Here is a 26,867-nt window from a genome sequence, read left to right as displayed (position 1 = left end):
GCGGATCTTGAACGACTTTTGTGGAGTGGCCAAAAAACTTTGAAACGCAAAATAAGTTTAACTAGGAGTTGTTTAATATATTTTAATAATTTTATGCCTGAAAAATAATTAGGATATTAAAACATAACGTAATTAAGCACATGTCTAATTTTAATTTAATCATTAAGTCTTCAAAATTAATTCGAACACAAGTTTGCTAAACGTCGGTTTACTAATGAAAATGACTTTTAATTTTTTCATTAATTCTCGAATCTATGTTGGTGACATGATTAATTTTAGACATTTACAGAGTTGAAACTGTATTTTTATATAAACTAAAGGGGTTATAATGATAGAAATGAAAAATAAAATAATATTCCATTAAATATTAAACTTAAACTTATTTTTCTAACTACAATAATAGTAATTCATAATAATTTTGGGAGGGCCAGGCCCCTCTCTAATCCCCCCTCCCTCGGAAATCCGCCCGTGGGGTTAACCATCAAACACCACCCTACCACGAAGGTAACGATAGAATGGTAACGGTTCTCCTCTGAGATTACCGATTTCTTCTTCTATGACTCCAACCTGATTATCGTAACCGTGATTTAATGTAGTTGACCTAATCGCACATCCCTATACAATCGATAGCTAATGATCGATCATACTTCCATCATATGAAATATGAATAGCATACGAATTTGTAGTCTATTGCAAAATCTCTTGGATTTTCAAGACGACATAGAAACTCATAGTCTCAAATTCCTAGTCATAATCGACCGATTGGTTGAAGATCGCATCCCAATAGATGTATGTTTGTTTGTTCAAACGGATCGAATTAGTGGATGAACCCTTTAGAATTGAATTTGACTTTAGGAGACGAATTGTCGGAGAAAATCATGATTTTTTGTTATTTGAATGTCACGAGTGATTGTAATTCTGGAACCTATATTTTGTTTCTTCTCTACCGTTTGTTTTAGATTTAGTAGTGGTAATTTAGTTTCTTTAGTAAAATGTTTTGAGATTATGAAGTTATAAAGATGATTAGACACTTTTAGTGGCTATGATTCAGTCAAAGGTATAGGATGGATGACTAGAATTGAATAATTAGTGATGACTTTTATTTATTTATTATAATATATAATACTCTGTAATATATACTCCGTAATAGAGATAGAGATAAAGAAATAGAGACGTAGAGTTAATAGGGAGTATTATATTATTGATTAGTGGAGGGAGATGCTAAATTGCAGACAGGCCCATACTTGAAAACTCAAATCAAACAGTCATTTCCTCTTTCTCCTCCTCCTTCAATTTCACAAACTGAAAACATTTATTCAAAAATCAACTTTTGAATTCATCTGTATATCAGTATATATCTATCTATATCTATCTATTATATGTATCAGAGGTCTGATACAAAAGGAAAAAAAAAAAAAAAGTAAAAAAACGTATCTGATATCTTCTCCATCAACCAACTGTATCTCCGCTCCCTGTTTTCTGTCACTTTCATCTCTTCTCTCTCCACTTTTTGAAACTTACCTCTCACCAGATCCATCATTATCAGTCTTCAATTCCTTAAACCCTAATCTTCAGGTAACATTATTATTCTTTTTAATAACTATATCTATCTACTTTTTCTATTATTATATATACGTACATAGATAGATATATAATTGAAATTGAACACAAATAATTAATATTATTTCATTTACTCACTCCACTATGTCCACCAAATCTCTCATTATGCATTATTGATTCATACATCATCATCATCATCATCATCATCATTTGGTCAGGTTTTGTTCCGGATTATATGCGATGCTGTCTCGTAAAGTTGTGCTGCTAATTAATTCCTTCTGATTTAACTAATTTTGTCTCCTTGTATCGATTACATATAAATTGATTATTGATCTAGTCAACTGATTCGGAAACACTTTGGTTATGTAATTGTATGGATCTGATTGCGATTTTGTATAATTCGTAGTAGTTAGGTTCAATCAATGATTGATTCCACGTAATTTTGAAAATTTGGCGGATATAGATATACAGTAGTGTATGTATGTATAGTAGGCTAGGGTTTTAAGTTTTAATGGAGGGAAGAGTGATGAAGTATGGGCAGAGACATCAACAATTGAGTCCTGATAGAGCTAAAGTATGGAAGGAGAGGTCTCCTAGGTATCAGCAACGGCAGCCGGAACCAGAGCTGAAACTGGAGGTGCAACCGAAGAGTCGAAAAGTGCCGGTGGTTTATTATTTATGTCGAAATCGGCAGCTTGAACATCCGCATTTTATCGAAGTTCCTCTTGCCTCATCCGATGGCCTTTTTTTGAGAGGTATATAAATAGATAGTGCTTTTCTAGTGAATTTAGTATTGTGTTGTCTGGATATTGAAATTGAAATACTTCTAGTTAATCTATTTCTTAAAAATATGTATTGTAGATGTGATTGAAAAGCTTAATGGTTTGAGAGGAAGGGGCATGGCTTCTATGTATTCATGGTCTTGCAAGAGGTTAGTTTTGTTGCGGAATTATAATAAATCATATTTGTTTGGGTCGTATATGTAAATCTGGTTTGATTGATGATGCAGGAGCTACAAAAATGGGTTTGTTTGGCATGATCTTTGTGAAGACGATTTAATTCTTCCTGCTAATGGTAATGAATATGTTCTCAAAGGCTCTGAGATCGTTGAAGAATGTAATTCAGGTGCATATATCTTTATGACCTTTATTGTAGCTGTGTTTTTGAGCACTTCAAACAATTCTTCACATTTGTATAATCGAAGAGATGGAATAGTTTCTTGTTGTTAAACAAGTTTTGAGCACAAGGATGATCACTACTATAGTCGATCATTGATTATGTGCTGAAAACATAAAAAAATCTGATTTAGTATGCAAGATGTATGATGCTACTAGAGTTGTATTTCTGTTTTGTAGAATACAAGTATGCATCTGATATAGTCTTTTGCTTAATAGTTTTATTATAAATTTGCTGAATTTGGAGGCTAAAAGTCTGTTGGAATTTACGTTTTAAATGATAATACATTTATAGGGCGGGCACTAAGGTTTAAGTTGTAATTTGTTCACAGGCCGTTTCGCTCCTGCTATAAAATTGCAACACGTAAAATCATTACCAGAACCACCATCTGCTAGAAGTCAAGAAGATGAGTCTTCATCTTCAACAAGCATGAGTGGAAGAGATACTAAAAGTTCTCAAGATGATGAACAATCTCCTCCTGTTCGCTTTTATAATTCATCATGCGTGTCTCCCGAGTCTAAATGTGGGAAAAATACAACATCAAATGGTTGTCTTAGCATAACAGAATACAAGGTTAGCACGAATGATGGTTTTGCTGATGTCGCCACTCAAACTGAAGAAACCATTAGAGCTAATAAATCTTTAAAAACCTGCACACGAGGTGTTTCAACTGATGACGTGGCATTACAATCTTTAACCACTGAGTCTACTCAAAACCAACCTTCACGTGTTAAAGATAATAACGAAATTCAAATCGATCCATCCCCTCCATCTTCTTCTAGTGCAGATTCATCTCTGGGAAAAACTGAGACGTTAGAGTCTTTGATCAAAGCTGATGCTAGTAACTTTAATGGGTTTAAAAGACTAGAACCAGGTCAAATACCGGTCAACTCTAGGCTAACAGCTACTGAAATGCTAATGCAACTGATCTCTTGCGGGTCAATATCGGTCAAAGATCACAGCTTTGGCCTAATTCCATCTTACAAGCCAAGATTCTCGGAGTCAAAATTCCCATCGCCTTTATTCTCAACATCTGTGATGTTGGGGGAGCTTGATTGCTTACCTGACAATCCAAGGTTTATGAGCATGAGGATCGAAGATAAGGAATACTTCAGCGGGAGTTTATCAGAGACCAAAATACCCCTAGAAGATGATGCAGCTACTCTAAAAAGATCATCTTCCTACAATGCCGACAGGTTTGTATTTCCTTCATCATATAGCTTTTGGTATGTATGATAGTGCATTAAGTGATAAACTATAACCTGACTTGTTTAAGAGAAACGGGTCGAAATTGCCATGTCTAGTTTTTATGGCATTTTAAGACGTGGGATTTAAAAATGCAGAACTAGTAACGGTGATCAAGTTTTGGATAAAGAAGAAGCACCAACACGTACTAAGTGTATACCGAGATCACTCAAGGCATCAATAGGAAAACGCCCAAAGAGTGAATCAATGAGATCCCCTATTTCATTGGGCCCACGAATCTCATCCGAGTCGGGCCTCAGTTCAAGAATCGTATCACCATGCCCTTCTAATGGGAGTAGCAAAAGAATGACTGGGCAATGCTCGTCCGGGAAACAATCTGGCAGATTGGAGTCCTTCCGGGAAGAGAAGGAAAAAGTGCTAAAAATCGAAGAAAGTTAAGTTATAACGTAAAGCCTCTTGTTTTAATAAAATAATAAAGGATTTATCATATATCTTAAAATATATTGGTCATGTTGGTTGAAATCTTGTTTTTGATTTCGTCCTAACAGGCTTGCTTCAGGGGCTCGGGTTATCATTCACTCAGAAGTACCTTGTGATACTTGAAGGTAACTTGTAGTGAAAATTGTAGGGTTGTTCAAGCTAGGTTTTAAAATTAAATGCTAATTAGCCTTATTTAGGTAATTATAATTTGTCGGTGGGTACTTTTAGTAAATGGGGTCTGTGAATTTAAAAGAGAAGAGAATCAAAATATCCAAGAAAAAAGGTGACTAATTTGGTATAAGAAATGATGTGGGGTGCCATTTGAGTACCCTTTCTTTTTGATTCTTGGTCTGCCTTTTTATACTTTACTTTTTTGGCTTTACAACTATTACTATAGATGCAATCCTGAGATGCTACTTTTATCATGCCATATATTCTCCTTTTGGTATCTAGCCCTTTACTTACTTCGGTTATGTATATTGCTCAACAAGTTAAACATAGTGATAATAATGAATATGTGTAACTTTATGTAATACTTGAATTTTAAACATCAAGTAAAGACAGTGAAAATAACTAGATCTCATATCAGTAAAAGCCATTGAGCATGCCATTACTTATATGAAATGCTTTACTGTTTCTTGTTCCAAAGAAAAATAACTGTTGACTTTGTTCTGGACTTTATTTTTTCAAGAGAAATTATTGCATCACTATTGTTAGACCACCCCTTATGGTTAGTTACCCGCCCATTACCCACTCATTACCCGTAACTAACCATAGGCACCACTTAGTTATCCGCGTTAGTTACCCGCTTTCACCATAGATTTAACGGAAGAGTTATAGGAATTGCGGGTCCCAGTGTTTTTTATTGTTGGACTTGATGCTTTATTGCTTGTACGTTGTATATTAAGAGGAGTATTGTTTTAGCCATGATAGGGAGTGTTAGTTATGAGTTAGTTATAGGATATTGGTGTTGATGTGGCGCTGATGTGGAAGGTTAAGAGGATGAATAGTTTAGTTACGATAGGGAGTGACCTTATGTTTCAATTCAAATCATTAATCATTAATTGTGACTGTATGCGGTTTGTGTAACATTTGTTTAAACAGTTTGTTAACTGTTGAACGATGTTGCATTTGTGATACGAGTACTTTTTAAAACTATATGAGTTTTAACATTTATACCCTTATTAGTTATTAAGTGTTAATGTGGTTAATTCTTATACGAGTGATGCTGACACTGCTATTAAAAATTAAAAAATTTGGATGGATGACTTTTGTGTGTGTTTTGATTTTACTGCCCCATTTAATTGTTTGGTAGTGCTTGCTTTATTATGTGTAGTCGTGTTTTTTTGTTTCTAGTAGAAGACCTACTTTGACATTGAAAGAGTCAACACATAGGATCCCATAAGATGCTAAAATTTTAAAATCAAGATTTCGTGAATATGTTGTCATTTTGGCTGTACGTGGTACACTGTTTTGGAAACAACGAAACATTATTATATGAGATGAGTATTTTATACGGAGTAATAACAAACGCAATAAACAAAACCATATAGTTGGATGTTTAATACAGAGTATAGCGTAAACTAAATCTGGTACAATAATATTTACAATTGAATCCATGTTTATCACTTTTTACTTGGAGAAAAAAAAAAAAAAGATTTGTATATAACTAGGGATTAATTCATCGAAATATTGAAACCCAAAAAAACATACAACCAAATCGAAGACCACAACAAGCTCAACTTGAACAATAAAAGACAACAAGAGAAAACCAAGCTAAACAATATTGGGGAACCAAACGAACTACACCGCAAAACAGAAAGAAACAAATAACCCGTCAAGATAACAAAACAAAGCCTGAATCAAGATCATATGACGTGAAAGGAACCATCACCAACTTGAGCCAAACTGAGACAATACAAACCCTTCAACAAATAACCATGTTTATCACTTTCCTCACATAAAATGTCCTATAACTAGTGATCTTAGTGTTTGCACTGTCTAACAATAAGCTTCAATCAATCACGTCTAGTCATCCACATTATATACCACGGTTAAATTGTTTTGCTGTTTAATTTCATGCATTGGGTAATTATAATCTATAGTTTATATTGTTATTAATAATTCATCAGCCTACCAACAACATGAGTTGAAGTGAATGGTTTGTAACCGGTTGCGGAAGCAGGAATTTTTTTTTCACCGGAGGGGATATTTTTTTTTAAAAGCGTAACAATTTTTTTTAAGCAATAAACCCTAGGTTTTTGGATAAAATATAGAGGTTTTTGAGCAAAATACGGAAGTTTTTAGGCAAAATACGGAGGTTTTGGGGCAAAATAAGGAGACTTTAGGGGCAAAATATGGAGACTTTTGGGCAAAAAAATCCACTTGGGGCAAAATCGAAAAAACCAAAATTTTTTGTACTGAATATTACGAATCCACTGGGACAGGCGCCCACCCTGCCCCCACATATTTCCGCCCCTGTTTGTAACAACTTGTCCCGCATTAGGAAGAAGTTTGAATAACTTATAAACTTAAGTTGTGGATAACTGATACTCCGTATGTTTCACCACAGTTTATAACAGTTTATAGTTTATAGTTAAAACTCTAATGATATCCGAATAGCGAATTAATTTGCCATAGCTATTGAGGGCACCATATTGCGACTCATGTAAGGAGCACGGTATTTCCATTTTCTACGATCGTGATCGGAAATTTACTATAACAGCTACTCTACAGATCCTTGCAAACTTCTTTCGTAGATATGCCAAATTCAAGGGATAGTTTGGCGTTTCAAAGAAGGTACATGTTTCTGAAATATTCAGCAAATAGTCAAGCATTCGAAGCAACTAATCATATCGGTGGTGATTGTGCTGATTATCGATTGTAGAGTATGCAGAGGTGGAGTCAGAATTTAAGGATGAAAGGACTTACTCGATAATCAGATAATTACAGAAAAATAAAAAATAGAAGCTATATATTAACAAGCCATAACCAAGGAAAAAGTACATAATATCAACAATAATAGTATAACCTACTTTAATAAAAATATATGTGAATAAAATGACAGTATAAGAAAACATATACTAATAATTAAAAAAAGTAATAAATAATAGTAATAATTCTGTTTAGGAACATACGATTTAGAACAAAAGTAATTTCAATGTTAGATAATAGAAACGCGAATTTAACAAATTTTATATGCAATGGAAATTGCTAAAAGAAGATGAATTAATAAGGAAAAACTTATGTAGCTCGTGAAAACTCCAATTGTCGTGAATTGAGTAATTCTTGTTTCAGTTTAGTTGTTCCGTATAAAAACAATTTAAAACAAACTTAATTTTCAATGTGATAATAATTGGCTGAAGGTAATACAAATATATGGAGTATACAAGACTTGGACAGTTGGGCCAAATTTACATAATTCGGACATATAATACAATTAAGATTTGAGGCCTGAGGGGGTTCAACACTTCTCAGTCCTTCTTTGTCTCCGCCTTTGAGATTATGTGTCTGCATCGCAAAGTCAGAGTTAGGCAATGTTGGTCAAAAGACATTACTCAAAAAGGTTTTTGAATGGTCGCTTCATATATTACATCTTATTTACGGCTTGTTCAGAGTTTGAACACAATGATCATGATAATAGGCACGTTTGATCTCTAAAAGCGAATTATGATAGCAATAATCGTAAATATATAGAGTTGAATTTATAATTATCAAACCAAATTAATTAAAGTGTAAAACCCATAGATAGCATTATAGTTAGAGGCTTCATAATTATTAGTGAAGTCTAAATTCAATCCTCAGGAGCAACAATTTTAAGGTATTATCTATTAAAAAATAAATCAATTAAAGTATGATATCTTACTATTGGATAAGTTATTAGTTAACTTCGTATACTAACTAAGACAACTGACCATTTATACTAGACGCTTCGTTGATCACAAGGTTATAACTCTTACAGAGAGGTGAGTGCTAAGGAAGTTTGAGAATAGGATGAGGAAAGATGTTTGTTGGGATCATAACACTTTAATTAAAAAAAACTTACAAACACAACAAATTTATACTTCTTCCGTATAAAAAGAGCGTTTGAAAATTGTTTCACACTCCAATCATCCCAAATTGAGAGGATTATAATCTAGATAAAAGGTTTACTTACAATCTTGTCAGACTTTTTTCTCTGCACTCATTTATTTCTTTAAAAAAAGTTCAAAAATGAGTGATTATTGCGTTCTCCTTCGGTTCTTATCGTTTCTTATCTTTTTAAAAATATGTAAGTACACAATGTTAGAGTTTTTATGAATTTAAGATAAATTTGATAAATGTCACTTTTACTCTAAGATAAGTTTGCTTAATTTATTGAAGAAATAATTGTTAAAAGTAATAAATCAGGGTATAATAATTATTGATTATTTTTATAAGTTATTTCCACACATGCTAACTGTCACCAAGTATTTTGTCGTTTTATGTTGTACCCAAAGTAGTTTTTATTAAGGAAGAAATGTGTCACATGAGTAATATTGAAAGGGTAAATATTTTCCACACATGCTAACTGTCACCAAGTATTTTGTCGTTTTATGTTGTACCCAAAGTAGTTCTTATTAAGGAAGAAATGTGTCACATGAGTAATATTGAAAGGGTAAATATTGTAACTTTCTAGGGGTTAGAGTTGTAGTGAAAAGTACCTTGGGTAGACTAAGTTGTAACTTTTTAATATAAAATAATAATAATCTCTAATTAAAACTCACCAATTTTTTTGCGGAATTTATCATTTTTTTCGCCGCGAGTTAGGTTTTTCCGTCATCACCGTTTAACTCGAAATAATTTTACGAACATAACACAACTAATTATATTTGAAACGGAGTTTTTTAAAGGGAAACATTTTAGATAAATTATATATATAATATAATAAATAAACTCAACTAATTATATCAAGTGGATGACTATAATAATTGGTAATTTTTAAATGTACAACATTATATATGTATGTAATATATAGCAAACATACGTAGGCATTTTATATATAAATATGGTCTGATATTACAAACGGGTACTGATCATGCATATATTTTCCATAGGGTCAATATGCCTGTTCAATACGTAAAAAGGGGGGTTTAAGGATCTTAGAACAAAGCTCTCTGGTCCGGCTACCGTGAATAACCCTGGCCGACATGATGATGTCGGCGGGGTGGCCAAGTGATTAAGTCCACCTTCGATAATGGTCGTTGATCAGAAGGCCCCTAGCAAGGTTGTAGGTGCTAGCCAATAAGAAACTAACCTGTAAACCTTGAGAAGATGAATGATGGTAGCTTGCTACGTAGGATGTGTAGTAGGTGGTGGTTACGTAATGTTCCTTATCCCTAGAATGATAATTAGGGTTTATATATATAGGCAAACCCTAATTCTAGAACCATCCAAGATAATGATAATCTCGTCCATAACTAACTCCCCCGAATCAAGGATATAATTATGGAAAAGATATTGACTTGATGACCAAGTAACCGCCGTACCGGGAACAAAGGCATTCGATACATCACCGCATGCCGCATACCTCATACAAGGTACACGCATTCGCATGCTATCGAGTGCCCGCATACGGATGAAATGCGCATGCGGGTTGCGGTCTCATTATGTCCCCCCCAGTTTGATGTTATATGACGCAAGACATATGATATCAAACTATTAACCGAAAAAGAAAAAACAAGAAAACAGCTAGCATTAAATTTTTCGCGTGCGTCTCGAGGTCATTAAATGTCTGTCACTGTCGCAGAAGCCCATTCGGCTGACAAGACGTAAAGTGGCAGTTGGCAGGCGCGCGTTAGCCACGCGCTCAACAGTGGGCACATCAAACTGACATCCACGCACGTGCAAAAAATGTCGATCGTTGATTGCGTTACACGTGTACAACCACGATGAAACCGTTTCACCCCATGACTCCCAATCTGCACTATAAATAGGCCTGATTCACCCTCATTTCTATTTTTCGGTCTCAAGCTTCTCCGATACGCTGCGAAATCAATTCCCATCAAATCCCAAATATTCCGGCCAATTTCAAAAAGTTAGTTACTCTTCGATCACTCAAAGAAAATGACTAAAGCCAATGAGACTTATGTAGATAGTGTAGTGTCGATAATAGAGCAAAAACATATAGATTCTTTAGTGAAACAATATCCACCGTTAGCACAGTACAATCCGGTGCCTCCCCAATCAATCAACGTGCCCACAAACCGCCGGAGAATAAGGTAGCCATATATGAGCATGCGTTTAAGCATGTCAATTTTAGGGTGCCACCTTCCGACTTCTTTTTAGGCTATCTAGATCATTTCTGCGTAGGACTAGGGCAATTACTCCCTTACGCCATAGGGAAAATAGTGTTGTTTGAGATGTGGTGCGTTGCACTAATCAAGGTACCATTAGTTAAGGTATTCTGCCATCTATACCGCCTGGCCAATCATCATAAGTCGTGGTTTACTTTCTTCGCCCGTCAGAACTTTACCAAAACCCCCAAATCGAACGCGGGTCACTGGAAAGAAACGTTCTTTTTTATTGACCAATCTGTTGTGGGAGCCACCTTTCCGCAAACACTTGTCTGGTGCGAAAGCATGGCTAAGGATGTGAACAAAACCCCCGTCCTGGATGACGAGGAAACGAAGTTGTTAGCGGAGTGCGCTAAGGCACAGCTTGTGCACCGGTCATATGGGAATATTATGGTGCGGTTAGGAAAGATATCCGCGCACTGGCCATGGGAGAACATGCGTCCAGCCATAATCGCGCCGAATGGCAAGGGTAGGAATAGTACAAATGCATATGAATTTATAACCACTAGCGTATACATACATGTCCTAACATTGCGCATATGTTTGCAGAGATGAAGATGAAGAAAGTGCTCACCGCGGAGGAGATTGCGGCTATCTCTTTCCGCAAGCAAAATATTAACGAACCTCTTGAGCAGGAGAAGACCGGTGAGAGCGAGGTGTCCGTACCCGCTACCTCGGCCAATAAGCGCAAGGCAACCGAAGCCCCCCAAACTAAGCAAAAGAAGAAGAAGCTTACTCCTAATCAAAAGGAGGACATGCGGAATGACAACTTTGTTCCCGTGGAGCCAGCGTCTGCAGATCTACCTCCCCCCCACTACCGGTAAGAGTTGCTTTGTTTAGGTTAGTGCCACAATAGGTAACTTCTGTGTGCTAACAAATCATTATTTCGCAGGACATATTGAGGGGACGTACCAGATGCCGCCGCAGGAAAATTCGGACCTTGAGGCTACCGCCACGTCCAGGGACAGGGCGATACACCTTGACTCTGATTCTACACCAATCCCACCACACGGTAGCTTCCGATTGGCGAATCTGGCGCAGCTCACCCAGTCCTCTGCTGAAAATGCCGCAGAGCAGTCCGCCTTTCTGCAACAAATTTTTCCGGCTGAGTTTCGCAATCAATTAGCCGCACTGCCTTTCCACAAAGCACACAACGCCTTCATTCAAAACGGCCTTGTGTTTTTTGGTATGTTCGCAGATCAAGCACGCCGTGCCACCAATCTGTACCAGGTGGCCGTGCGGAAAGAAACAGAGCTTGGATTGTTGCAGGCTGGTATCGACCAGGTAAAGAAAGACAAGCATGACGCGGAAGAGGCGCGTAAGGCTGCGGAGGCGACTGCGGCGGAGACAAAAACCGCGCTGATTGAGGAAAGGAAGAAGAACCGCGAGCTGGTGGGGGCGGTTGACCAAGCGAAAGGGGAGGCAGAGCGTCTGCGGTTGGAACTTGAAAAGGTGCGTAGGGAAATGGATGACGCGGTGACTGGCCGTGAGCTGGCAGAGGCAGACTTGTTAAAGCTTCGCACCTCCCTTCCTATCATTGCACAAAAGGTAATGGACTCGGGGTCCGTCACCGAAAAGTTCAACGCCTACGTCGATGCAGTGAAAGAGCATGACCGCAACAAGGTGATGCTTGAGTTGATCAAAGGCTGCGACCTCACGCTACCGTACCCTGAAGTTGTGCGGAAAAATTTGAAAGAGGGTACAGCTGAGGCACTCTTAGAAGCTGAGGAGGCCATCCAGTCCATCCCGATCCCCTTAATAGACGCTTTCGCTGCGAACCCCAATATGCCAGTTGATGGGTTTCTTAAGGAAGATTTTTAATTTGAACACTTTAACGTTATGCGCAGTAAGTCCTATGCTTAGGCAGACATTTTGTAATATTTTGCGAGCTCTAAGTCCCGTGTTGGGCAGGCGTTGGATTGTACTCGTACGTTTGTTAAATATCTTTATTATATTTGTCTGTTGCATGCGCCGTTGTTATATTGTTTGTATATCGCGAATCAAAACAAAATGTATACCGCATGCTTATGCGCGTGAGTTGACCAAAACACACGCGCGTACGCGGGTACTGCGTAAAATAAACCAATACTGTTAGCAACTTTACCCTTAGATTTTTAGACTCAAAAGCTACTGCGTTCTTGCTTTATCATGTGCTAGAGGTGCACTTTAGCTGTATGGTAAGCAACGCAACTAAAAACAAACCAATACTTTTATACTTGAGAGTTCCTCATGCAAACCAATGCGAGAGTAATTATGCACAAGCAACCCAATGTTTGTATTTTTAAGTCGACTTGGCAGCCATCTAGTCTGCGTGCGCTTGGTTAGGGTAAAACCAATTCCCTTCACCTGCCGTTAATGTCTAGCCTTGTAACCAAACAGGCTTCTATCGCACGGGGGCTAGAGGACACCCCTTAAGTAGGCAGGAACCGCATACAAAAAAGAAAGATAGATACAAAAAAAGTATGCGCGAGTAAATATTTTAATTGGCATTAATCATGATTACAACCGCGACACATCCAAACGGACGGAAATTACATAAAAATAATGTGCTAAAATATTTGGAGTGATCAGGTCCAACCAGCTACATGTAACATTTTTTCAATAACGTCGCGTGCCAAATGCGTTTCACAGGTTTTCCATCTAATGTCGCGAGATGGTATGCCCCGGTATTGCTTGCTCCTACTACCTTGTATGGGCCTTCCCAACGGGGGCCCAATTTTCCAGTATCTTTCGCATGACTTGCGTCATTCTGACGCCAAACTAGTGAAATGTCCCGTTCATATTGATTATAAACGTTCCATATTAATTGATTTCGTTGCGAGGTTTTGACCTCTATATGAGACGTTTTTCAAAGACAGCATTCATTTTTAAAACAACCATAACCTTTATTTTATCAATAAAGGTTTTAAAAGCATTACGTAGATTATCAAATAATGATAATCTAAAATATACTGTTTACACATGACCATTACATAATGGTTTACAATAGAAATATATTACATCGACATATGTTTCTTGAATGCAGTTTTTACACAATATCGTACAAACATGGACTCCAAATCTTGTCCTTATTTTAGTATGCAACAGCGGAAGCTCTTAGTATTCACCTGAGAATAAACATGCTTTAAACGTCAACAAAAATATTGGTGAGTTATAGGTTTAACCTATATATATCAAATCGTAACAATAGACCACAAGATTTCATATTTCAATACACATCCCATACATAGAGATAAAAATCATTCATATGGTGAACACCTGGTAACCGACATTAACAAGATGCATATATAAGAATATCCCCATCATTCCGGGACACCCTTCGGATATGATATAAATTTCGAAGTACTAAAGCATTCGGTACTTTGGATGGGGTTTGTTAGGCCCAATAGATCTATCTTTAGGATTCGCTTCAATTAGGGTGTCTGTTCCCTAATTCTTAGATTACCAGACTTAATAAAAAGGGGCATATTCGATTTCGATAATTCAACCATAGAATGTAGTTTCACGTACTTGTGTCTATTTTGTAAATCATTTATAAAACCTGCATGTATTCTCATCCCAAAAATATTAAATTTTAAAAGTGGGACTATAACTCACTTTCACAGATATTTCCTTCCTCGGAAATAAGACTTGGCCACGGATCGATTCACGAACCTATACAAATATGTACATATATATCAAAGTATGATCAAAATATAATTACAACCATTTTTATTATGTTTTAAAGATTTGAGTGTATTAAGTCAGCTGTCCTCGTTAGTAACGTACAACTAGTTGTCCACAGTTAGATGTACAGAAATAAATCGATATATATTATCTTGAATCAATCCACGACCCAGTGTATACACGTCTCAGGCTAAATCACAACTCAAAGTATATATATTTTTTGGAATCAACCTCAATCCTGTATAGCTAACTCCAACATTACTGCATATAGAGTGTCTATGATTGTTCCAAATAATATATATACATGGGTCGATATGATATATCAAAACATTTGCATACGTGTCTATGGTATCCCAAGATTACATAATATATTAGAATACATGTATAATACAATATAAGTTAGCTAGGATATGATTTGTATAGATTTGTTAAACATTTCCCGTAGCTAAAAAGATCAAAAATATACAATCTTGTTTTACCCATAACTTCTTCATTTTAAATCCGTTTTGAGTGAATCAAATTGCTATGGTTTCATATTGAACTCTAATTTAAGAATCCAAACAGAAAAAGTATAGGTTTATAGTCGGAAATTTAAGTTACATGTCAATTACTAAAGAGGTAGTCATTTCCGTGGAAAGAACGATATCTTGATGACCATTTTGAAAAACATACTTTCACTTTGAGTTTAACCAAGATTTTTGGATATAGTTTCATGTTCATATGAAAAATCATTTTCCCATAAGAACAACTTTTAAATCAAAGTTTATCATAGTTTTTAATTATCCAAACCAAAACAGCCCCCGGTTTCACTACGACGGCGTATATCCGATTTTATGGTGTTCATCGTGTTTCCAGGTTTTAAATCATTAAGTTAGCATATCATATAGATATAGAAGATGTGTTTAGTTGATTTTAAAAGTCAAGTTAGAAGGATTAACTTTTATTTGCGAACAAGTTTAGAATTAACTAAACTATGTTCTAGTGATTACAAGTTTAAACCTTCGAATAAGATAGCTTTATATGTATGAATCGAATGATGTTATGAACATCATTACTACCTCAAGTTTTCTGGATAAAACTACTGGAAATGAGAAAAATAGATCTAGCTTCAAAGGATCTTTGGATGGCTTGAAAGTTCTTGAAGCAGAATCATGACACGAAAACAGTTCAAGTAAGATTTTCACTCGAAATAAGATTGTTATAGTTGTAGAAATTGAATCAAAGTTTGAATATGAATATTACCTTGAATTAGAAAGATAACGTACTGTAAATAACAAAGGTTCCTTAATCTTAGATGATTACTTGGAATGGATTAGAAAGCTTGGAAGTAGACTTGCAAACTTGGAAGTATTCTTGATTTTTATGAAACTATACTTATGGAATTTATGAAGAACACTTAGAACTTGAAGATGGAACTTGAGAGAGATCAATTAGATGAAGAAAATTGAAGAATGAAAGTGTTTGTAGGTGTTTTTGGTCGTTGGTATATGGATTAGATATAAAGGATATGTAATTTTGTTTTCATGTAAATAAGTCATGAATGATTACTAATATTTTTGTAATTTTATGAGATATTTCATGCTAGTTTCCAAATGATGGTTCCCACATGTGTTAGGTGACTCACATGGACTGCTAAGAGCTGATCATTGGAGTGTATATACCAATAGTACATACATCTAAAAGCTGTGTATTGTACGAGTACGAATACAGGTGCATACGAGTAGAATTGTTGATGAAACTGAACGAGGATGTAATTGTAAGCATTTTTGTTAAGTAGAAGTACTTTGATATGTGTCTTGAAGTCTTTCAAAAGTGTAAGAATACATATCAAAACACAACATGTATATACATTCTAATGGAGTCGTTAAGTCTTCGTTAGTCGTTACATGTAAGTGTTGTTTTGAAACCTTTAAGTTAACGATCTCAATTAATGTTGTTAACCCAATGTTTATTATATCAAATGAGATGTTAAATTATTATATTATCATGATATTATGATGTATGAATATCTCTTAATATGATATATACATTAAAATATCGTTACAACGATAATCGTTACATATAAGTCTCGTTTCGTAATTCTTGAGTTAGTAGTCTTGTTTTTACATATGTAGTTCATTGTTAACACACTTAATAATATATTTAAATATCATTTTATCATGTTAAATATAGTGTATCAATATCTTAATATGATACATATATATTTAGTAGACGTTATCATAACGATAATCGTTATATATATCATTTCGAGTTTCTTAACTTAGTAATCTCATTTCTTATGTATATCACACATTGTTAATATACTTAGTGTGAGATAATTACTCATCATAATCTCATGTCAACCATATATATATGTCTACATATACCACAACATGTAGTTTTTACAATTTTGTAACGTTCGTGAATCGCCGGTCAACTTGGATGATCAATTGTCTATATGAAACTTATTTCATTTAATCAAGTCTTAACAAGTTTGATTGCTTAACACGTTGGAAACATTTAGTCATGTAAATATCAATCTCAATTAATATATATAAACATGGAAAAGTTTGAGTCGCTACAACTAGGTCCCCACACTTATAAGAGCGCGAGCGCACACGCTGATTGTAGTACTTTGAAATTTTATGTTTATTGTTGGCTTCGTTTATCGCCGCAGAGTCTGTGTTCTTCCAACAAATTAAGATTTTCTCGCAAAGCTTCTGAGTTATTTTGCTCGTCGAAATTCTGTATGCGGAACGTTGGTACCCCAATCTCTGCGGGTACAACAGCTTCTGACCCTTAGACCAAACTGAAAGAAGTCTCAACAGTGCTTGCTTTGGGTGTTGTTCTATGCGCCCATAAAACCTTTGGTAGTTCGTCCAACCAACCAATACGACCATGGCCCAACCTAGCTTTGATTCCAGCCACTATATCCCGGTTGGTGACTTCACACTGGCCATTCGCCTGCGGATGCGCAACGGATGTAAAAGTTTGCTTAATATTAAGAGCCGAGCACCAACTGCGAAAAGGATCTCCCGCAAACTGCGTACCGTTATCACTAACAATTTCGTTTGGTATGCCGAATCGACAAACAATGTCTTCCCATACAAAATTTCGCACCCTCTTTCCTGAAATTGTTGCCAGCGGTCGTGCTTCAACCCACTTCGTGAAATAGTCAATTGCAACAATCAAGAATTTGATGTTTCCTGCGTGTGCAGAGTATGCGTAAGATATTGACGTAAGTAGCATATGGTATAAAATAAATGATAATATTACCTCGGCCTTTTGGAAATGGTCCGACTATGTCAATTGCCCATTTGCAGAATGGCCATGGTGATGAGACTGGGATCATTGGATGTGCAGGTGCTCTGCTGATAGGTGCATGTATTTGGCAAGATTCGCATTGCTTAACTATGTGCACGGTATCTACGTACATAGTGGACCAATAATAACCTAGCCGCATAATTTTTGACACAATAGACCTGTGCCCTGAATGAAGAGCGCATGCACCCTCATGCACCTCGCGTATAACTTCCTCTGCCTCTTTTGGACCAATGCACCTTAAATGCGGCCCTAAATAATTTTTTCGATACAGGACGTCACCTTCAAGGGCATACAGTGGTACCTTAGTACAGACTTTCTTTGCATCAACGGAATCCGCAGGTGAAGTGCCATCCCGCAGAAAAGCAATGATAGGTGTCATCCACGTTGAGCTGAATTCCTCAACAGGTGCCACTAAAGGCATCATAACAATGGATTTCGCATTCAATTCTTCTATAAGAACTTTCTTCCCCAGATGATCAAAGGCCAAAGCAGCCAATTTGCTAAGCGCATCCGCCTTCTTATTCTGCCCCCGCATTACGTGTGAGATTTGAAAAGCCTCAAACTGGTCAGCGAGGTTATGAACAAGCGATAAATATTGCTGCATGGCTATGTCATGCGCTTCAAAATCTCCGCTAACTTGACTGCATACTAGTTTTGAATCCACATAAGCGTGCAGAATTTTAACATTTAACTTATGCGCAATACGCATACCTGCTAACAAAGCCTCATATTCTGCTTCGTTATTCGTAATAGCAAAATTGAACCGCAACGCATATGTGTGTTCTTCGCCATCTGGGCCAGATAAAATTACACCTGCACCTGCGCCAGCTGCGCTGCAGGCACCATCGGTATATAACTCCCATGATGACAAAGGTGGTACAGGCGCATTTTGCTGCTCAGCCGATGCCTCAACATCTGCAGGCAATTCTGCTAGGTAATTCGCAAGTATTTGACCCTTAACCGCGCTTCGCGAAGAAAAATTTATTTCGTGTTCCCCTAACTCGACTGCCCATTTGGCCATTCGGCCAGAAATCTCAGGCGTATATAGCACCTGAAAGAAAAATGATTGCGTTAGTCAATGCGGTAGCCCCGGACATTGCCGCAAATTAGGCATTTACCAACCTGCTTGATCGGTTGATCAGTTAGAACCACAATTGGATGTGCTTGAAAGCATCGGCGCAAACGCCGCGCCGTATGGACTAGCGCATATACTAGCTTTTCTATTGGTGAATAGTTTACTTCGCTTGCTGTCAGCGTCTTGCTTACGAAGTAGACCGGCATTTGCGTCTGAGAAAACCTCAGCGTTATTTGTCTACAAAATAAATAATTCATACAAGTAAAAGAAAAAGGATTACCTTTCCGCGATCTGCGATAAGAACTGAGCTGATAGCCTCTTTGGATGCCGCAAGGTACAACATAAGCGTTTCTCCTAATACCGGCGCGGTGAGTGTTGGTAACTCAGCGAGCACCTTCTTCGTCTCCTGAAAAGTTGATTCTGCTTCCTGAGTCCATACGAAATCTTTTTTCTTCAAACAATTCTTCAAAGTATTGAAGAATGGCAGCTGCCTTTCTGCGGCTTTCAACAGAAACCGCGTAATCGCCGCGAGTTTTCCGGTTAGACTCTGCACATCTTTCTTTGTTCTTGGAGATGGTAAACTATCAATGGCCTCAATCTTTTTGGGATTTGCCTTTATTCCCTGCGCCGTCACCACATGACCTAGAAACTTGCCTTCTTCTTCCCCAAAACTGCATTTGAGCGGGTTAAGCTTCATGTTGATCCTACGCAGTGACGCAAACGTTTCTAGGATGTCTGCGAGCATTTCTTCTTCGGTGTTACTTTTAATTACCACGTCATCGACGTATGCTTCAAGATTTCTACCAATTTGGTGCTTGAAGGCTGCAATTACGCGCTGATAGGTTGCGCCTGCGTTCTTTAATCCGAAAGGCATTTTCGTATAACAATAAATACCTTGCGGCGTATGAAAAGCAGTTTTGTCCTCGTCTTCTGCAGCTGATAATGCTAAAAACGAACATATATTTCAGAGCATTATCCTTCAAGAAAGACAAGCTTTTAGTTGCTATTGTTCTATTTACAAGTGATATTCGTTTAAATAATAAAAGGTGAAAACAAAAGACAGATTCGATGATTTGAAGACGCAAATGACCAAAAAGCTCAAACGTGCAAAGTACAATCAAAGTGGTTCAATTTATTGATGAGAAACGTCTCAAAATTACAAGAGTACAAGCCGCAAAACTCAAAGTACAAGATATTAAATCGTACGAAAGGACATTCGAAAATCCGGAACCGGGACATGAACCAACTATCAACGCGTGTAATGACCCGGAAATTTCCGACCAAATTTAAACCTTAATCTTTATATGTTTCCGACACGATAAGCAAAATCTGTAATGTTGCGTCTAGAAAGTTTGAAATCTATATTCGGATAATCAGTTACCCTTTGACCATGCCTGACGATTCACGAACAATTATTCGTAAATAAATACACACACACACACACACACACACACACATATATATATATATATATATATATATATATATATATATATATATATATATATATATATATATATGTGTGTGTGTGTGTGTGTGAAGTTCTATACATAAATAATGTTATATATTATGATCAACAAATGCTAAAGACTGAATATATTATAATTAGTAAATATGATATAATTAATAAATTGTATTATATTAAAATTTAATTATAAGTTTGAATATAATTGTTATATTAGTATTATCATCATTATTTTCATTATCATTATTGTCAATATTGATATTAATAGTTGTGTTATTAATATTATTATTATCATATTAACATTACTATAACTAGTATTATTATTAGTAATTCTACTATTATTGTTATTGTATTCTTATCAAAATTAATAATATTAATGAATTTTATTAATAAATTCATATCAGTAATTTATTTAATATACTATAAATAAAGATATACTCCGTATCTTTATGTAAATACAATTTTTATTAAAATAAGATTATTATTATTACTTATATATATAATTAACATTAATATTGATTATATATTTTAGAAACACGGGTATACACAAATAATTACAGATAAACTAATACAGTATAAATATATATAGATATAGATAAATACGTGTAATAAATAAGTGAATCAAATCTAGTTTCAGGACATAATCAAATTTTAATCAAATTTGTTATTATCTGATTATAAATCGAATAAATTTACGTTAGCATCCAAAATTAGTTGAGGTTAGATATCTGTTTTTGATTTTTTTTTTCCAATATGATACAGAACCCTTTGTACTTTTTGCCTGCTGGTTGTTACACGTCCAATTCAACCCCTAATGCAAACAAATTCGATTGATTATTGAAACATCATCTATCAACAATTAGTACTCCATTTATATGTACTGTAATTTGAGAAATTAAAACAGAAAAAAATCAAATAAATATGTCAACTTCTCTGTTTCTTGTTCATTTTATCAAAAGCACGAATTCGTATTAATTTTCAAAATCCTTAAATACAAAAGTGTTAGGAATCATCTACTTATACTAACTGTAAAGTTTCAGAATTCAATTCCTTGAATTGAATTCTAATTTTCAAGTCAAACCTTATTTCTAAAAAGGTCAAACTTCGTGTTCATCATGAAATTCTTAAATGTCTTGAAGTTTTTGGTTCAATTGATTGTGTAGAAAGTTTCTAAGAGTAAAACGCAACCTTTTTCATGTTTTGATTATAGTCTAAAACGTCCTTAAAATTTCAATCAAGTTTTGAGTTCTTGGGAGTTTTTTTTTTCGAACAGGTCATCTGTTACTATTTTTTTTTTCGTTTACAAAGTAATATTAACAGCTATACACAATTAATTACGTTTTCACATTATAACTCAAACCTTAATTTAGTTATTAGGAGTATTAAAGTGTTACTGTAATCGAATTGAAAAGAGGAAGAAGAAGATGAATTCGTTTAAGGGATAAAAGAATTTAGAAACAGTATTAAATCAGAAAAATGGTCACGGTTTGATGGTTAAGAGGTGTTTGGCATGAACAGGAGGTCTCGGGTTCGATTCCTCGGAATGGCAACTATTTTTTTTAAAGCTATATGGAGGTAGTTTTCCAAAATCCAAATTATTATTATTATTGTTATTATCATAAATTATTAATATTAATGATAATATTGTTATTATTATTTTCATAAATATTATTATTAATAACATTAAAAATTATTATTTTCATTTTTGCTATTAGTATTAGCATTATTAATAAGGTTATTAATATTAGTAGTAACAAATCATTGTTATCTAAATTATTATTTTTACAAATAAATATTTTGTATACTAGGATTGTATTAATAATTCACATAACAAACCAATGATATTTCATAAATACAATACTAATCACATATATATGTACACAGATATATTAATATCACTAGTTGTATAAATATTAATCAATATAAATATATATACACAAAATCAATATATATACAATGTAATTTAAGAAATAATCTAAGTATATGTTTTAAAAATGGAATTTGGTATAAATTCTATATAACTACAAATATATAAATAATACATACTAATAAATGGAATTTTTGTGATTTACATTATATGTATTAATAAATATACAAATGATATAGGTTCGTGAATCCGAGGCCAACCCTATACTTGTTTAATGTCGTCATATGTATTTTTACTACAAAATACATTAGGTGAGTTTCATTTGCTCCCTTTTTAATTGCTTTTGCAATATATATTTTTGGACTGAGAATACATGCGCTACTTTTATAAATGTTTACGAAATAGACACAAGTACTTAAAAATATATCCTACGTTGAGTTGTACCACTGGCATACTTCCCTGTAGCTTGGTAACTACTATTTACATGTGGTATTGTAAACGCGAATCCTGTTGATAGATCTATCGGGCCTGACAACCCCAACCGGACTGGACGACCAGTATTCAACGGTTGCACAGTACTTCGTTTTGTAGGCTACACTTGGTACAGTGTAGTGAGATTTCATAATAAAGGGAATATGCGACGTTGATTAATAGTTAAGTATGGTTACCAAGTGCTCAACCACTTAGAATGCTTTATATACACTTGCGAGTGTATTATGTTTATGATTATGAAATCTTGTGGTCTATTAATATATTGAAATGATTGTTATGATAAACCTATGAACTCACCAACCTTTTGGTTGACACTTTTAAGCATGTTTATTCTCAGGTACGAATTAAGTCTTCCGCTGTGCATTTGCTCATTTTAAGGATATTACTTGGAGTCGATCATCGCAATGGAACCTAATTTTGATGACTTCGTCTAGATGGATTAGGACGGGTCGTTTCAGTTGGTATGAAAGTGGTGGTCGTAGCGAACCAGGTCTTGCATTAGTGTGTCTAACTAGTAGTTGTTAGGATGCATTAATGAGTCTGGACTTCGACCTAGTAGTTGTTAGGTTATGTTAATGAGTCTAGACTTGAACCTGGTCTACATGTTAAAAGTGTTTGTTTACCACCATTTGTCGAAAAATATCTACTTGTCATCTTCAGTCTCGACGCGTCTTATTGCAATTATTGCATAGATGGTGTACATACAAATTCACATCCCATCACATTAAGTCTTGTCTGACATGTTTCCTTAAATCTCTCCGTAATCTACGAGATCTTCTGTACTATACATAGATATTCTTTGTAATTAGAATATCATCCGATATCCGAAATTCATTTCATACCAAAAACTCTTTATCTAACCGAGCAAAATGGAACTCACCATTAGTTCAAGCCTCTCGGATTCCGATATGGAGTGCCACTCCAGCTCCGAAAGTAGCGTCACCAGAATGAATCAATCAATCAGCCATCCCCAATTCATCTGATGAGTTCGTAGTCGATTAAATCAATGGAGACGTGAAGAAGGAGATCCCTTCCACCAACCGAATTCACCTTTTGGCGAAAAACCTGAATCACTTACCGGCGAACCTGTTCGAAACAACATTTTCACTCTCGTTGCCCAAATATCTCGCCACGATTATATTCTATCCACAATTCTAAACCTTATTCATCCTCTTGTTCAAATCGCCAATTATCCCGGAATAATAGAAGAAGTCAACGAATTTCGCGCTCGAGTAGTGGCTTTGGAGGATATGGTGCAAAACTTACCAGCTTCAGCAGCATCACCGGTACCAACAGTACCACTAACAACCCAAGTTGCAACATCACATGCCTCAACATCTCATTCTGTACCTCGAGCATAATCATCGTTCTACGTATCGTTCTATCTACTTTATCTTCGTTCTACATATCGTTCTACATCGATTATCTTCGCTCGACATGGCGATTATGTAATTTCTAAAGTTTTAGAGATTATGTAATCTAGTATTAACGATAAATCAAATGAGTTTAATATCTTATTGACTCATTAAATCTATGATTACATCTGAAGAAAATATATATGTAGATATGTTTTCATAAAGATTGTAATTAAAAATATCTCTCGTACAAACTGTTAATGGTGAAAATATTTTAACGGGTAGGTAATACCTGAGGAATATTTAGATTTCACATTAATAAGTTACATTGTACATTCTTCAAATCCGATTCAACAATCATTTACTATCCTACTTACATCCACAAAGATATGAATCCGATCACCGCAGAATAATCATTTTCATTCAATTTCATAATTGGATTTTGACCTATCAGAATCCAACAAGTGGCATAATGAAGAAAACATTGGACAAAATAAAATTTGTTAGAAACAAACGAATTTACTAATTGAAATTTTGTTAAGAATCCACGCTAACTGTTCCTAGCTAACTGGTTCCATTTTATTTATCGCAATTTACATTCTCGCAATTTTATTTATCGTCATTTAATTTCTGTTATTTACTTTACGCACTTTATTTGTCGTCATTTAATTTTTGTTATTTATTTTTACGCACTTTAAATATCAGGACACGTATACAAGGTTTTGACATATCATATCGACGCATCTATATATATTATTTGGAATAACCATAGACACTCTATATGCAGTAATGCGGGAGTTAGCTATACAGGGTTGAGGTTGATTCTACAATAATATATATAGTTTGAGTTGTGATCGAGTCTGAGACGTATACGGGTCACGAAATGTATTAATTAATTCGAATATTATATATTAAACTATATATGAATTATTGGACTGTTAACTGTGGACTATCGACTGTGGACTAATAATATTGGACAATTAAAATGAATTAAAATATTAATTATAACATATGAAACTAAACAATTCTTCAAGTTTGCCACTTGATTTCTTCTTAAACCTCATTTGAATCTTGACGATTCCAATCCATGTTCCAATCTTTCATGATTCTTGAAGACACCTCAATCGAGAGGATGAGCCAACCGTACTTCATCTATGGAAGAAAAGATTGATGCATATAGTTACGCACCTGAAAAACCCTCGGAAAAACTGAGTAGACGTTTAACACATATCTGTGCTAGCTCCTTTGGCGTTATTATTACCCAAAATAACTTTGCAATTCCTTTCCAAATTAGCCAATTTTGTCACAGCTCCAGCAAGTCAACTCTGACTTTTCATCCGAGACAACCTTATTATAACCTTGATATATATGCGCACTCTTTATTGTTACTGGGGAACCTTTTATATTCCACCATATTATTATTAGCATTTAATCATCTAAAAACACAATTCTCCTGAAACCACCTCGGCTTGATAACTGATGACCCAGATCCGTTAACTTTGAAAATGCTGATGAAGCAGCATGTAGTAAATGGTCTTAATGGCCAAAGGTGATGATAAAAGAATGGAGTGTTGGGAACGCTAGATAGAAAATATTTGGTACTGAAAAACAGATTGAGCTAACCATAAAGGAAACCAAGGAGAAATACAAGTAACATACCCTAAATTCATAGAACCCAGATAAATCTGGATCCGATGAAATCTTTAGAGAATATCTTGCTTCGTAACCACGTTAAAATCTTGCGAAAAATTTTTCTACATCAACTTTCGAACTTAGAGAAACTTAGAAATTCCAAAATATTATCATAAATATCTTCGATATTTCTGAGGATATTTTCATAAATATTCTTATCCGAAATTATCTATCTCTTCGTGCTTTCTGTATTCCATTATATTAGAAACTTCTGTAAAATTTAAGAATAAATTATGAATGAATTGTGGAGAAGTGTTGGGAACTGAAGCATGAGTTAGTATAATATAATGCGCTTGACCAACGTGATTATATTACAGTAATTCATGCTGAGTTTCTACTGGAACGTGATAATTCACAGTACCGTCATCAAGTGTCATGTTACATAACTCTTTCATTCTACATAACCTTCGAACATATCAAGAAGAATATATTCTTGATAGTTCTATCTTCAGTAATTTTGATAAATTTGAAAATCAAATTGTGCTATCAAGTTCCTTCCTGCTTAGAACATTATAATCATTCGAAATTCTATATCTACAAATTCTGGACCATTATTTGCTTGACTTGAAGTAGGGAAGAGAAAACAAAAGTATAGAGCTTCGAAATATCAGGGAGAATATAAAGCCCGATAACAACGCATAAGTTACAAACCGTATATGTCAATGTTTATCGCAACATAGAGACACGGAAGAATTAAAAACACTATAACCCCAAAGGCAAAGTAGAAGAAAGTAGATTCCTCTGGTGGAAGTTGAAAAAGGAGAATGAATGTTGCGATAGTAAGGATGAGGACAAGGATCAGAACTGGATTAAGCATTTTCACAATCGTTTGAAAGTATATGTATCGAGAAAGAAGGAATTGGAGTGGTGAAAATAATGAAATGAAAGAAGTTCATTTATAGAGAAGATACCAGACAAAGCAATCGAGACAGATAATCGCATTAAATTAAAGAGGATCCTAATTTTCCATAAATCCCGAAGAATCAAATCCTATAGATATCCAAGATTTTCTTTTAAATCCCCCGAATTCCGAAATTCCACCAAGACAACGTCAAAAGTTAAGACGCACCTTATTTTCTAAAATCATCGTATCTACATCAAAAGTTAAATCTCTATCTCAATCCTTTGTGATAGCTTCACTTGTACGCTTCACATAATCGAATCATTTTATCTATATTAATCAATAATGATAAAACTCTAATTGTCAACTCATATT

The 26,867-nt window shown here is 35.0% G+C and overlaps 1 protein-coding gene across 2 annotated transcripts; it reads left to right on the top strand.

Moving 5' to 3' along the window:
* The first annotated feature begins 410 nt into the window (after positions 1 to 410).
* LOC139867133 (protein SOSEKI 3) lies at positions 411 to 4,888 on the top strand. 2 transcript variants are annotated; one of them, XM_071855469.1, is made up of 7 exons: positions 411 to 1,575; positions 1,779 to 2,315; positions 2,422 to 2,491; positions 2,570 to 2,685; positions 3,068 to 3,932; positions 4,080 to 4,376; positions 4,491 to 4,888. In XM_071855469.1, the coding sequence occupies exons 2-7, from the start codon at positions 2,072 to 2,074 to the stop codon at positions 4,543 to 4,545; spliced, it is 1,647 nt and encodes a 548-aa protein (XP_071711570.1). In that variant the 5' UTR covers positions 411 to 1,575; positions 1,779 to 2,071; the 3' UTR covers positions 4,546 to 4,888. The 2 variants fall into 2 exon arrangements, with proteins under 2 accessions (XP_071711570.1, XP_071711576.1); XM_071855475.1 differs by having other exon boundaries at positions 4,080 to 4,388.
* The last annotated feature ends 21,979 nt before the right edge of the window (positions 4,889 to 26,867 follow it).

Source organism: Rutidosis leptorrhynchoides, chromosome 1 (assembly GCF_046630445.1).
Source record: "Rutidosis leptorrhynchoides isolate AG116_Rl617_1_P2 chromosome 1, CSIRO_AGI_Rlap_v1, whole genome shotgun sequence".
NCBI lineage: Eukaryota > Viridiplantae > Streptophyta > Magnoliopsida > Asterales > Asteraceae > Rutidosis > Rutidosis leptorrhynchoides.
This window is presented reverse-complemented; position numbering and strand designations above follow the sequence as displayed.